The 13,444-nt window shown below is 44.0% G+C and overlaps 2 protein-coding genes across 2 annotated transcripts in view; one reads left to right on the forward strand and one right to left on the reverse strand.

Annotated features, from left to right (window-relative positions):
* The window catches only part of IARS2 (isoleucyl-tRNA synthetase 2, mitochondrial), a 32,014-nt gene extending 30,487 nt beyond the window's left edge, over positions 1-1,527 (forward strand). The window contains exons 21-23 of the mRNA XM_054170183.1: positions 3-193; positions 880-1,024; positions 1,167-1,527. Coding sequence (XP_054026158.1) covers positions 3-193; positions 880-1,024; positions 1,167-1,318 — 488 coding nt within the window. The 3' untranslated portion in view covers positions 1,319-1,527. The remainder of the gene's footprint in view (positions 1-2; positions 194-879; positions 1,025-1,166) is intronic.
* Positions 1,528-2,861: 1,334 nt separating this feature from the next.
* RAB3GAP2 (RAB3 GTPase activating non-catalytic protein subunit 2) overlaps positions 2,862-13,444 on the reverse strand; it is a 52,796-nt gene continuing 42,213 nt past the window's right edge. Inside the window, exons 28-35 of the mRNA XM_009900087.2 lie at positions 9,249-9,319; positions 8,777-8,812; positions 7,804-7,878; positions 6,644-6,862; positions 5,938-6,027; positions 5,631-5,849; positions 4,287-4,445; positions 2,862-3,993 (exon numbers count right to left, since the gene is read on the reverse strand). Coding sequence (XP_009898389.2) covers positions 3,847-3,993; positions 4,287-4,445; positions 5,631-5,849; positions 5,938-6,027; positions 6,644-6,862; positions 7,804-7,878; positions 8,777-8,812; positions 9,249-9,319 — 1,016 coding nt within the window. The 3' untranslated portion in view covers positions 2,862-3,846. The remainder of the gene's footprint in view (positions 3,994-4,286; positions 4,446-5,630; positions 5,850-5,937; positions 6,028-6,643; positions 6,863-7,803; positions 7,879-8,776; positions 8,813-9,248; positions 9,320-13,444) is intronic.

A 13,444-nucleotide genomic window follows, 5' to 3' on the forward strand; every position in this document is an offset into this window, starting at 1 on the left:
AGACTCAGAGGGTGTGTTCCGGACGGGCTGGATTAAAGCAAGCCCAGCGTGGAAGAAGCCTGGCATTGAGGAAGCGATAGAAGGTGCATGCGCCATGAGAGATTCTTTCCTCGGCTCCATCTCTGGCAAGAACGCTTTGGAGTACGAAGTCGTCATTGTGATTGAGCCTGGATTGCTGTTTGAGTTAATGGAGGTAAAAGATCACATTGTCTGTAAACTTTCTTCTGCTTTTCACTTGCCAGAAAAATCAGAGAGTAGTTGAGGTAGGGAGGGACTGCTGGAGATAACCCAAGCTGCCTGGCTCAGATAGGGTCAGCTACAGCAGCTTGCCCAGGACTGTGTCTGGTTGGGTTTTGAGTATTTCTGAGGATGGAGACTCCACAAACTCTGGGCTATGTGTCAGCCTATGTGTCAAGGCCAGCATTTGACCACCTCTCTTTTGTATTTTCTCCTCTTCCAGTTTCTCTCTGCCTCTTGTCCTGCCACTGGGCACCACCAAAAGTACCTGCCTGTGTCTTGTTTCCCCCTCATCTGTTATTTATAGGCGGCTGAAGGGAGCCTTCATTGCTCTCTACAGCTTCCTGAAAGGAGGTGGTAGTGAGGTGGGGGTTGGTCTCTTCTCCCTGCTATCAGGTGATAGAATGAGAGGAAATGACCTGGGGAGGTCATTCAGTAAAGAATTTTTTACTGATATGCAAAAGTGGTCAGGCACTGGAACCCAGGGAGGTGGAGTTACTATCCTTGGAGGTGTTCAATGAACACGGACCCACGGCCCTTTGGGACATGGTTCAGTGGCCAGGGTGGTGTTAGGTTGAGGGTTGGACTTGATCTTAGAGGTCTTTTCCATCTGATACATTCTATGATTGTGTGATTCCCTAGGCACTGCAGGCTGAAGAAACATCTAGTGTTTCACAGCTGAATGAAATAATGATGGCTTCCCAGACCACCCTGCTGAGTGAGCTACCTAAAGAAACACCTGCAGATGCAAACATTACCAAAGGGAACTTTCTGATTAACATGGAAGGTAAGGGAATAAATCCAAACAGGTTACTGTGTGAAGCAGCTGGTTCTCTGCACTACAACATACCAAGTTGCTCACGTCGTAGGTAGAGTCGAGTCTGCTCCCTGCACCACCATCAGCGCACTAATGATGCTGTCTTCAACAGGTGGTTTTATCCGAGAGGACTCCTCCTACAAGGTTATAGCCCAACCCATTGCCAAAGCAAAATGCCCTCGCTGCAGGAGATATACTGCTGACTCCTCAAGCACTCCCTGCCCACGCTGCCTGAAGGTCATTGCTGGAAAAGGAAGCAGGTGAAGAGGTGATGCCTGTCCCAAAGTTGCTCCAACATCATGGCTAGCGATGCGTATACAAGCGGTGGCTGCCCAGCTCTGTCTGCTGAGGCCTGTAGCCCCAGATGCTTATGCCTCAGCCTGAGCTGACTTATCCTGTGGGGCTCTGGTGGGAACCTTCTCTGTATATTACTTGTGTATATTACTTTTCAGCTTAATAAAAAGGGTGGTTCAAAGTAACTGATCTACGTGGGTTTAGCAACCTCTGCGCTTCTGAAGTTCACTTCTGCAAGCCCTATGAGGAGAGGCTGAGGGAGCTGGGGTTGCTTAGCCTGGAGAAGAGGAGGCTTAGGGGAGACCTCATTGCTCTCTACAACTACCTGAAGGGTGGTTGTAGCCAGGTGGGGGGTTGGTCTCTTCTCCCAGGCAACCAGCACCAGAACAAGAGGACACAGTCTCAAGCTGTGCCAGGGGAGGTTTAGGCTGGAGGTGAGGAAGAAATTCTTCACAGAGAGATTGGCCCTTGGGAGGTGCTGCCCAGGGAGGTGGTGGAGTCACCATCCCTGGAGGTGTTCAAGAGGGGATTGGATGTGGCACTTGGTGCCATGGTTAGTTGATTAGGTGGTGTTGGGTAATCTCAAAGGTCTTTTCCAACCTGGTTAATTCTGTATTCTGTAAGTGACACCCTGCACTAAACCAGCTACTGCTTAATTTTTTTATACTGTCAGCAAAGTGGTTCTGCAGCCCCCCAGAGAACCAGGCTTGTCTACAGTCATCTTTCTACTGCTCCTCTGAGTCAGAAGAAGGAAAAACAAAAGTGGTAACCACCAAGCCCTGTAAAGAAGGAAAAGGCAAAATGAAACCTCAAATTTTATTTAATCAATTTACACAAATCCACAGCAAATTAGACACAAAATAGCACTATGTACAGAGTATTACTTACAGTACATTACAGATTTGATTGGTGTAGTGTGTCAGCTCTGTCATGATAGTGGGGCACGGCCAAACCCTTCACACAGCTGTCCCAGGATACAGGAATATAACAACTAAAAAACCATTTTCAGTGTTCCTCAGGTTCCATGATGCCCAAATCTAGCATAAACATTTCTGCAGAGTGCTGCCTGCCTTTCCTTTTTCCCCTACAGCTGTTTAAACTCTGTCATGGAAGTCAGTATGGAAATTCCTAAAGCATAAACCAAGGCTGGCCACTTGTTCTTACTAGAATCCTTACTCTTCTTAGACTTTGTGTCAGTGTAGGAAGTCAAACATTTAATAACAAAACTCATCACAAGAAGCCTTCATCAGGTAAAGTGCAGTGATTAGGAACTGGGGCAGGAAGCTGTGTAGAACAAGCCACCTTCAGAACCATTTTTTTAAGGGAAGTCTTCACCCTAGATGACAGCAGCACATACTCCAGAAAGGTAAAACCACATTCTGTCTCCAGCAAGGCAGAATACGATGTCTGTTTGTCACACATAATGCAGGTAGGAGCAGGGTACAAGATGGAGCTACTTATTTCAGCTGACTTCAAGACAAAACCAATTTACACCAATTTCTTTCTTTTTGTTTTCCTCCTGGCTTCCTTTAGGTAGAAGGTAAACAGTACCAGCTGATGAAAGAGAATCATGTTTAATACCACCCCAACAGTGAAGATGCTCACTATTTGATTCCCTGTAGATACCATCAATAAAAGTATGGGGTTTAAGGCTAAAGTACTCAGTACTATATATAGCTCTTCAGTGAAGTTGGGTCAACTACTTAAGCAGTTTTTGACTACAAGTTAACTTGTGCAGAGATTTATAGCATACTAAGTCTTCTACAGTGGTAAGATGGGGAACAATCGTCCAGTAAGACATTCCTTGACCTACTTAAACTCAGCAGAGCTTAATAATAAAGAAGAGGGATGCAAATCCAGTTGTAGCTGAAGCCCAGCACTGTGGAGGCAAGACTGGGAGGTCCAGGCTAAAAGATGAGTCCATGTTTCTGGCTGGAGAACTGGATTCTCCTTCCCAAGCTGCTTCTCAGGGGGGGCCGTTGTCCCTTTGTGTTTCAGCCTGCCTAGTGCAGCTGACACTGTCACAGGTATTGCAGCTACAAGGCATAAGCCCAACACCAGCTTCTGAAAGCCCACTTCTGGGCTTTACATGCTAACTTCAGAGAATGAAGTTTCTCTCAGGTGTTTCTACAGCTTGGTTTGGAGAAACAAACCATACATGGAACATTGAGACTGCAGCATGAAATACAGAATTGCACAAGATGTGATTTTTGTAAATAGACTAAAACTGCTGTCAAATATACCCAAATTTAGACTACCTCAAGAAGCACTCAAGTCAGAAATAAATAACAAAGCATTTCAGATACTGACAAGTGTACTAGAAACTAAACATCTTTCTACTAGTGCAGAATTTAAAATACACTCCAATTTAAAGTTGCCTTCTGAAATTCTAGGCTGGGGAGCAGTTCTTTCTGTTGTTTCTGTCTGTAAAGTTCAGCCTCGTTGTGTAAAACCATGCATGACACCTCCGGGGAGCAGAGCTGTGCTAGCCAGCAGCATCAGGAGGAGATGGCTTCCACAGCCTCCATCAGGTTCAAGGCAAGGCTGTACTGCCCATGGTTCTCTGGCAAGTGCTCTATGACTCTGTGAACCAGTTTAGCTGTTGTGGCAATTGGCACCTCTATGTTTTGAAGTTCCTGGGGGTCCTATGGAAAAGAATTACCACAGCCTCAGAGTTAGTTTACAGATGATCATCTGCAAGTAAGCCCTCCTGAACTTGTATAAAACACATTCCTATGGTTTATTGCTCTGACCCATGAAACTGCTTTGCTCTCCAGGAAACAAGACCTAGCACCAGGAGAAATGAGAATAAATTGTTGTTTCCATGAGTACAAAAGGGCCATTCAAGCTGTACTCTCTGGCTTGGTGAACACAAGCTCCCAAAAAACCAAGCCAACAAAAATAATCAACCTCTTTTCTTACATAGAGCTTAACTTACCATAGCTTTGACCCAAGTACACAGTGTTGAAGGAAGCCTAGCAAGGACTTCCATACCCTCCTTTGTCTGTGTGTGAAGTAAAGCAAAGGCCAGTCTCTGCCCAGCCAGGATGAGCAGCTGTGATGCAAGCACTTCTTTGTCAGCCACCTGAAGAAAGGCCTGAAAATGGGGAAAAACGTAAGAACTAAGCAACCATTTCAGCATGGCTCAGGTCACTTATCTGGAGGCTTGGAAAGCTGTATCAAAAGAAACTTCAATACTAAAAGGACAGTTTTGAGACTGCTACCTGTGTTGCCTGTAATAAGGCAGGTTATTAAAACCTTTGGGAGGACAAACAAAGAATTTAAAGTAAAGCACCTGAAGGGGGCTTACAAGAAAGCAGGAGAGGAAGGTTTTACAAGGGCTTGCAGTGATCGGACAAGAGGAATGACTTAAGCTGGAAGAGGGAAGATTTAGATTGGGTATTAGGAAGAAATTCTTTCCAGTGAGGGTGGTGAGACACTGGAACAGGTTGCTCAGGGATGTTTTAGATGTGCCCTCCCTGGAACTGTTCAAGGCCTCACTGGATGGGGCCTTCAGCAACCTGGTCTAGTGGAAGGTGTCCCTGCCTAAGGCAGAGGGGTTGAAACTATTAAGATCCCTTCCAACCCAAAACATTCTGTGATTCTGTGAATTACTCTTTACACAGTAATTAGCCTGAGCTCAAGATCTTCTTCACTGTGAGGGGCACAGAGCACTGGAACAGGCTCTCCAGAGAGAGAGTCTCCTTCTCTGGAGACTTTCAAGACCCATCTGGATATGTTTCTGTGTGACCTGTGCTAGATTCTATGGTCCTGCTCTGGCAGTGGGGTTGGACTCAATGATCTCTGGAGGTCCCTTCCAACCCCTAACATCCTGTGATCTGTTTTATAGCTCAGCAACATTCCTAATTTCTGTATAGTTCTATATATGTAATTTCTCATTTGCTTTTCTGCTCAAGAAAGAGGAGGATTTTCTTGTCCAAAGACCAGTAAACATCTCATAGAAGTGGAGATTACAGGCAAAACAACCCAGATTCCTGAAACTATTAAATACAGTAAAAGAGAAAAAGCTGTACTGGTTTGAAGTAGAAGAACAGACCTCCCTGTCGTGTTCCCACTAGTTGCTGGGAAAAAGGAAAAATGAAAGTCAGTGTCAAGTCTTGAAAAAGTACTTTCAGAGCCTCTGACTTTTCAGCCTGGGGAATTTTTTTGAGCCTGGTAATACTTGCCTAACCCTTCCAGGCATCTTAACTGTGAAAGTAATTGTAGCACAACACTTGACATAATGCTCTACTGATTTGAAGCCATTAAAAGCTGTTGTTACCTCTTCACCAAGGTGATCCATCCCATAACTATAGAGTTCACAGACATAATGCCTTCTGATCACATCCTCAGAGATCTGAAGATACTGAGCCAGGTCTGCAGCCAAAGTTGGCCAATTCTTCCCCTTTTCAAAAGGAAACAATTCTTCTTCTGAGCCTTCTTTGGCCTTCTGTGATGAACACAGTGCTTGAACCGCTGCACTCACAACTTTGACCAAGAACTTAGGAGTAAAAAAAATCGCAGCTTACTTCAGTATCATTTGAACTGTTACAGGTTTAAGAACTTTTCAGTACAAAGCTTTTACCTACCTGCTGCCGTATGGATAACACATTGGGATCCATATCCCCACTAGGCAGCAGCTGAATTGAAGTGAGGTCTTTGAAAAACGCATTTTTGCCCTGAAATTGAGAACCAAAGACAGGCCTCAGAGATCCAGAGGAATACAAGTAATCCATTTTGATCCAATAGTAAGAAGTCTGCTTATTTTTTACATTTAATTTGTACTGCAGCTTCTGCTTCTCTAAGGACAAACTTCTATATTGTAAGTTAAAGCCACAGAACCAAACTTTTGTTCACACAATAGCAACACATCAGAGGAGGCTCAGGGGAGACCTTATTGCTCTCTGCAACTACCTGAAGGGAGGCTGTAGACAGGCAGGGACTGGTCTCTTCTCCCAGGCAACCAGCACCAAAACAAGGGGACACAGTCTCAAGCTGCGCCAGGGGAGGTTTAGGCTGGAGGTGAGGAGAAAGTTCTCCACAGAGAGAGGTGTTAGCCATTGGAATGTGCTGCCCAGGGAGGTGGTGGAGTCACCATCCCTGGAGGTGTTCAAGAAGGGACTGGAAGTGGCACTTGGTGCCATGGTTTAGTAGTCATGAGGTGTTGGGTGACAGGTTGGACTTGATGATCTTTGAGGTCTTTTCCAACCTTGTTGATTCTATGATTCTATCTCAAAGGTCTTTTCCAGCCTGGTTAGCTCTGTGTGCTGTATGTTGTGCTTCCCACAGACATACCTTGCTATCAAACAGCGAGAGAGGCTTCACGCTCTTCAAAGAAAACCTCATGACAGCATACAGGATAGTACATAACACAAACTGGTGTTCCACCAGCGGGTAGTGAATGTGCTTCTGCTCCAGGGCCAGCTCTACGATGGACACCGGTCCTTCCACCGACACCCAAGCGTCCTCGGTGTCTAACACAGGAGCCTGCATTTCGCTGCTGCTAACATCGGCCTGCCAGAGCAACACAGAACGGTAAGCATCCACAGAATGTCATTCCAGCCTGGCCTTCTATGCAAAAGACACAGCTGGAACCAGATGTTCTCCGCACTGCCATTAAAAAGAATACATTGAATACACCAGGTTGGAAGAGACCTTCAAGATCATCGCGTCCAACCCATCAACCAATCCAACACCACCTAAACAACTAACCCATGGCACCAAGCACCCCATGAAGTCTTCTGAAAACCTCCAATGACAGCGACTCCACCACCTCCCCAGGCAGCCCATTCCCTGCTGTCCATAGATTCATTAGTCTGCTCTTGTGAGACCCCCACCTCGAACACTGTGTCCAGTTCTGGTGTCCCCATTATGAGAAGGACATAGGACTGTTGGAGTGAGTGCAGGGCAGGGCTACAAGGATGATCCAAGGGCTTGGAGCACCTCTGCCATGAAGACAGGCTGAGTGAACTGAGGTTGTTCAGCCTTGAGAAAAGAAGACTCCAGAGGGGACCTTAGAGCTGCCTTCCAATACCTAAAGGGAACCTGCAGAAAAGCTGGAGAGGGACTTTTCATAAGGTTGTGTAGCAACAGAACAAGGGGGAATGGTTTTTAGCTGAAGGAGAGTAGGTTTAGACAAGATCTTAGCAAGAAGTCCAAGTATGAAGGTGGTGAGACTCTGGAATGGATTGCCCAGGGGAGTTGTGAATGCCTCTTCCCTGGGGGTGTTCAGGGCCGGGTTGGACAGGGCCTTAAGCAGCCAAGTCTAGTTGAGAGGCATCCTTGCCCACAGCTGGGAGGTTGGAGTAGATGATCTCTAAGGTGCCTTTGAACCTAAGCCATTCTATGATTAGTCCTTGTCTGAACTGAATGGCACAAAATTAGGTGTACATCACATTCTTTAAAGTTAAGTTGGAATCAACTAGTTTCTTTGTACAGGGAAAATAAAAACTTACCTCTAGCAATGTTTGCAGAAGATCTGAACAGCAGCCAAGAAAAGCTGTCATTGCTGTGTCACCCATACCTACATCCTGTTAACAAACAGTATTACTTAAATGGGTTTAGTTGGAACTGAAGCAGGCTTTTGTTAGCTCTGAGCATTGGCAGTTGTTGACATAAACCGCATCGTTAAGCACAATTTATTAACCTATTCTATTTACAGGCAAACAAATACTTACTGAAGTACAATAAAAGAATCAGAAATAAACAGGAGGGGGGGAAAAAAGAAGATATAAAGCAAAATGAAGCCATTTGCAATACTGTATCTCTACAGAACACTGAACTCCTCAAGCAGTCACTCCTAGTAAATTCCACTGCCTGAGCATATCAGCTATATTAAAAGAAGAAAGTGTAAGCTAATGAAATTATGCATGAAAAATAACAGTCTATTGTCATGTTAAGAGTCTCAAGTCTACCTTCTAAAACATTCACAGCTAGACTACTGTTCTAATTTGCTTTGCCAGAGATTTGCTTTGGAGAAAGACTGTTTACAAAGGCCTGCAGTGACAAGAGGAGGGGCAATGGTTTCAAACTAGAGAAAGGCAGATTTAGGTTGTATGTTAGGAGCAAGTTCTTTACCATCAAAGTGGCAGAACACTGGCACAGGTTGCCCAGGGAGGTGGTTGAGGCCTTATCCCCAGAAACATTCAAGGTCAGGTTAAACAGGGCTCTGGGCAACCTGATCCAGTTGAGGATGACCCTGCTTACTGTTGAAGGGGTTTAAACCAGAGGTCCTTTTCAACCTAAACCATTCTGGGATTCTATGATAAAGATGAATTGACATCTCTTAGAATTCCAAACATTTTCTCTAGGGGTGCTGTTTGATTTTTATTTTTTTGGGAAACTTTCAACAACAAATCACAGACTAGTATTAAAATTAAGGCATTTTTCTGTCTTTCTTTCCATTTAGACAAAAGTAGCATTACTTGCCCGTCGGCACAATCTGTCCTTTGGAGCTTTTCCAACCTGTTTTGAGTCAAAATAAAAGCCCACACTCAGTTTCATGGCAATAACCAGGACACAGGCACAAATACTTTATTTATTGTTTTCTAACTTAAAATTCTATACACACACATATAGAGGCTCCAATTGTTTCACAAATGCTTTTTAGTTAGCAATTGTAAGCTAACGCTTTGCATAAGTCTTCGGTACGTGTCAGTGCTGATCAGTGGTCACTTAAAGCTTCCTAGAGTTGATCATTCCACTGATTTGATATTTTAAGACATGCTTTCCTTCATCAAGTTCAATACTTAGCTACATGATAAACCCAATAAGCAGGGAGCTTCTGGTGCTTAAATCAAAGATATTCCAAACTTGTTTTAAAAACTCAACACGTTTAAAAACACTACCTGCACTTTTCAGTTAATGAGAAACACTTCAACTGTCACAACACGGCACTCACCTTGTCCATCAGATACGTAGCAGAAGAAAGCCTTTTTACTATGAATGTGTTCCACATCATCAGAGCAATACCTACAACAATTGCAAACTTGTGAACTCGAGAAGAGAAGAGAAGAGAAGAGAAGAGAAGAGAAGAGAAGAGAAGAGAAGAGAAGAGAAGAGAAGAGAAGAGAAGAGAAGAGAAGAGAAGAGAAGAGAAGAGAAGAGAAGAGAAGAGAAGAGAAGAGAAGAGAAGAGAAGAGAAGAGAAGAGAAGAGAAGAGAAGAGAAGAGAAGAGAAGAGAAGAGAAGAGAAGAGAAGAGAAGAGAAGAGAAGAGAAGAGAAGAGAAGAGAAGAGAAGAGAAGAGAAGAGAAGAGAAGAGAAGAGAAGAGAAGAGAAGAGAAGAGAAGAGAAGAGAAGAGAAGAGAAGAGAAGAAGACCTTCAAGATCATCACATCCAACCCATCATCCCACACCATCTAATCAACTAAACCATGGCACCAAGCACCCCATCCAGTCTCCTCCTAAACACCCCCAATGATGGCCACTCCACCACCTCCCTGGGCAGCCCATTCCAATAGGCAATCACTCTCTCTATGAAGAATTTCTTCCTAACATCCAGTCTAAACCTCCCCTGGTGCAGCTTGAGACTGTGTCCTCTTGTTCTGGTACTGGTTGCCTTGGAGAAGAGACCAGTCCCCTGCCTGTCTACAACCTCCCTTCAGGTAGTTGTAGACAGCAAGAAAGTCTCCCCTGAGCCTCGTCTTCTCCAGGCTAAGCAACCCCAGCTCCCTCAGCCTCTCCTCATAGGGCTTGTGCTCCAACTCACCAACTGTGTTGCCCTTCTCTGGAAAAGAGATCTTACAAGTGTGGTGTGAAAAGCCATGGGCTAAAGTTCTTTGAACGGTGGGAGAAATTAAAAAGAGCTGGTGAATTGAACAAGAAGGAACTGAGTTCATCCTCACTGCCTTATACCTGGACTTCTGGTTTCAGATTTCTCAGGAGGAGACAGTACAGTCAGAAGCACAATGAATCAGGATTTAGACTGGATATTAGGAAGAAATTCTTTACAGAGAGGGTGGTGAGACCTAGAACAGGTTGCCCTGGGAAGTTGTGGATGACCTGTCCCCTGGAGGTGTTCAAGACCAAGTTGGATGAGGCTTTGAACAACCTGGTCTGGTGGAAGGTGTCCCTGCCCACAGCAGGACAGTTGAAACTAGATGATCTTCAAGGTCCCTTCCAACCCAAACCATTCTATGAATCAGTTACAATTGCTGTGTAATGCTGGTTGGGTGAAACATTGTAGGCACACAGAAACTCTGGAGGCACACATGAAGGTTTAAGCCTGATGCTTTAGGCATGGAGTGTACCTTATCTGTACACATGAATAGCCTACAGAAGATTAAGTGCCATCACATTCACTAGAGTATCAAGAAGTGAAAGAGATGTATAAAAATGGATTGCAGGAAGCACAGGCTACTATTAAAATAGAAATTAAATGCAAATATAATAAATTCATTCTTAGTTATATTGTATCTTTAATTTTATCTTTCTTATTAAATGCATTTTTTCAATTATTAAATGAATTTATATCCTATCTAAATACAAATTAACTAGAAATCAGTTTCAAAGCAATTTTATGTTTCAACTGGTTTCAGTTTTCTACATTAGCCAGCTCATTTTCATGGAATCTCAGTTTCACCATGAACAGCAAAAGGTTCAATCACTGCTACTAGACAAGATGGTCATCACTGCTACTAGACAAGATGGTCATCACTGCTACAAACAGCATGCACCTACATTGAGTTGGCAAGCAGTCACTTGTTCTGTTTGAACATTTCAAGTCTGTGTGGTCGTTTGAGGCTGTGCCTTTAAGAACAAACACTGCTGGAACACACTGGCTAATGTTTTTGGTACTAGAACCAAAACATTCTGATATTCTAAACGAATTTCATTGGTTGATAAACAAAAATTCAGCTTTAGATTGTGAAGCGGTTGGAAAATTTTTTTCCTCAGTTCAGTTCGGTTTGGGAGTTGGGGGAGTTTGGTGTTTCAGCCTGTTCTCCCTGCCTGCTTCTTCTGCGAACTGCTGGACTTGGCCTTCAGATAAGCAAACACTAATCCTGCATGGGCTTTTGAAGCTTGCTAACAACTCTTTTCCTTAGTAACTTGCCTTTCTCTCTCTCTAACCCCTTTTTGGGGAAAAAGGGAGGTAAGGGGGGGAGAGAGGGGGTTCCAAAGAGGGGATCCCTCCCTGAGGGAGGGATTTTTGTTGTGTTATTTGTCTTTGCTGTGTATTTCTGTGTATATATTGTAAATACCTGTATATATTGTGTTATATATAACCTGCTTTCCATATATGCTTGTAAATATATAGCTTTTGCTCTTCGACTGAGTTAGCTGTGGTTTCTTACTCTGTGGAGGAGGGAGAGCTAAGCCCTCTCTCAACCTACCACATTTATTGGCTGCCCAACTCGGGGCTTGCTGACAAATTAGTTTGATTTATTGCTTGCTTAAGTCGAACGAGCAAACATGAAGGTGTTTTGGCTTTTTGAGCGTCTGTTCTTCTCGGTCTTTGGTGTATTGATCTACAAGTATTGCCTGGGTATGATTATCGATAAGATAGGTAAATATATAATGCAAAAATTATATTTGTGGTTTAAGTACAAGATTCGGCTTCTGTATGATCAGTGCCTGGAATTCTTTTATGTTAAAAAGTACAGGAATGTTACATCTAGCACACTCCCTATTGAGATAAAAGAGTTTAAGATTCCGCTCGGTGAAAGGGTAATTTTAAGTGATGGCTGGGATCCAAAGCTGATTTTCTTGATGTGTGTAGTCCTGCTGCTGGTGATAAGTAATGTGTATTTGCTAGTGACACTGTACCGGGAGAGAAAAGTTTATAAGGCATGTTTTGTTATTAGACGGAGGACAAAGAGACGAAAACGCCACCCTAGCTCTGTTTCAGGAACATCCAGTGAGGATGATAATGGAGAATCTGTGTCAGTTAAAGATAAAGCTAAAAAGTCAATCGGCAAGGCAGCTCTGAATAGCAATGGTGATGATTCTGGCAAGCAGCCAGGGGCTACAGTAGCCCCAAACATGGCGGCTCCTGTGTCCCAGGCAGCCACCATTAACGAGGCAAAGTCATTTCCTCCTTCTTCCATGGCAGGAGCGGAAGCGTCCTCCAAAGCAACTAATCTGTCTCAAAGCTTATCAGCTTCTGATAATAAGGCAGCTGGAAACCCAAACACAGCTCCAGTAAAGCAAGTAGCAGTTTTAACAACAAGGAAGGGTAAGACTAAAGCTGATTCAGGAGCTGACGGGGATGCACAGCAAGGTTCTTCTGCTGGGGAGGAAGAGAAAATCTGTCTTAAAAATATAGCTGAGTTATTGAGATCATCAGAGGATCGAGATGCATCTCTTGGTAGGACAGCAGCTAGTGGTGGTGCCTCTCAGCTTAAAGGGATCCTTGAGAGAGTGACAGAAAGGTTGTTTGGACCACAAGTTGAGGAAGAGGAGGCAGAAGAGCAACAAGATGACATAACCGACTGCTCTTCACCCCGGGAGGAGCTTAGAAATGTAAGAAAAGACTATCTCAGAGCAGATAAGGAGCCAGTTCTCGCTTGGCTTGGTAGATGCTATGATACAGGTGCTCCAGCTCTAATGGTTGGAGACAAGTCAGCAGCCCAGCTAGGAACTCTCTCAAAGGATAATGGAATAGATAGACATCTAGGCAAGGCTCTCGGTAAGGTTAATCTGTGGATACGCCTTCTAATGGCGGTTCTCATGAGATACCCTTCCCGAGATGATCTTCCATGGAATCCTAAGCCCTGGACTACCATAGATGAGGGAATCAAGCGTCTGAGAGAATTTGCTGTTAGAGAGGTACTCTATGGTGAACATGAATCTCTGAATCCTGATGATGTTCCTGTAGGAAATGGTCTTGCTAAAAAGCTCATCAAGCTTGCTCCTTCTAATTATGCAAACATTCTGGCAAGCAGAATTGTAGCAAGAAATTATGGTGGAGCTCCTCTTACGGTTGGCCAATTCACTGATCAATTGAGACAATTGGATGATAGCATGACACGTGTTTCTTTGGTTTCAGCCATTGAAACTCTGTCTGGAAAACTGGAGAATTGCATGAAAGAGCTGAAGGATGAATTTAAAAACACCATCTCCCAATTGGCACAAAGAGATGATTCCAATTCTTCCTC

The sequence above is a fragment of the Dryobates pubescens genome, chromosome 2 (assembly GCF_014839835.1).
Source record: "Dryobates pubescens isolate bDryPub1 chromosome 2, bDryPub1.pri, whole genome shotgun sequence".
Classification (NCBI taxonomy): domain Eukaryota; kingdom Metazoa; phylum Chordata; class Aves; order Piciformes; family Picidae; genus Dryobates; species Dryobates pubescens.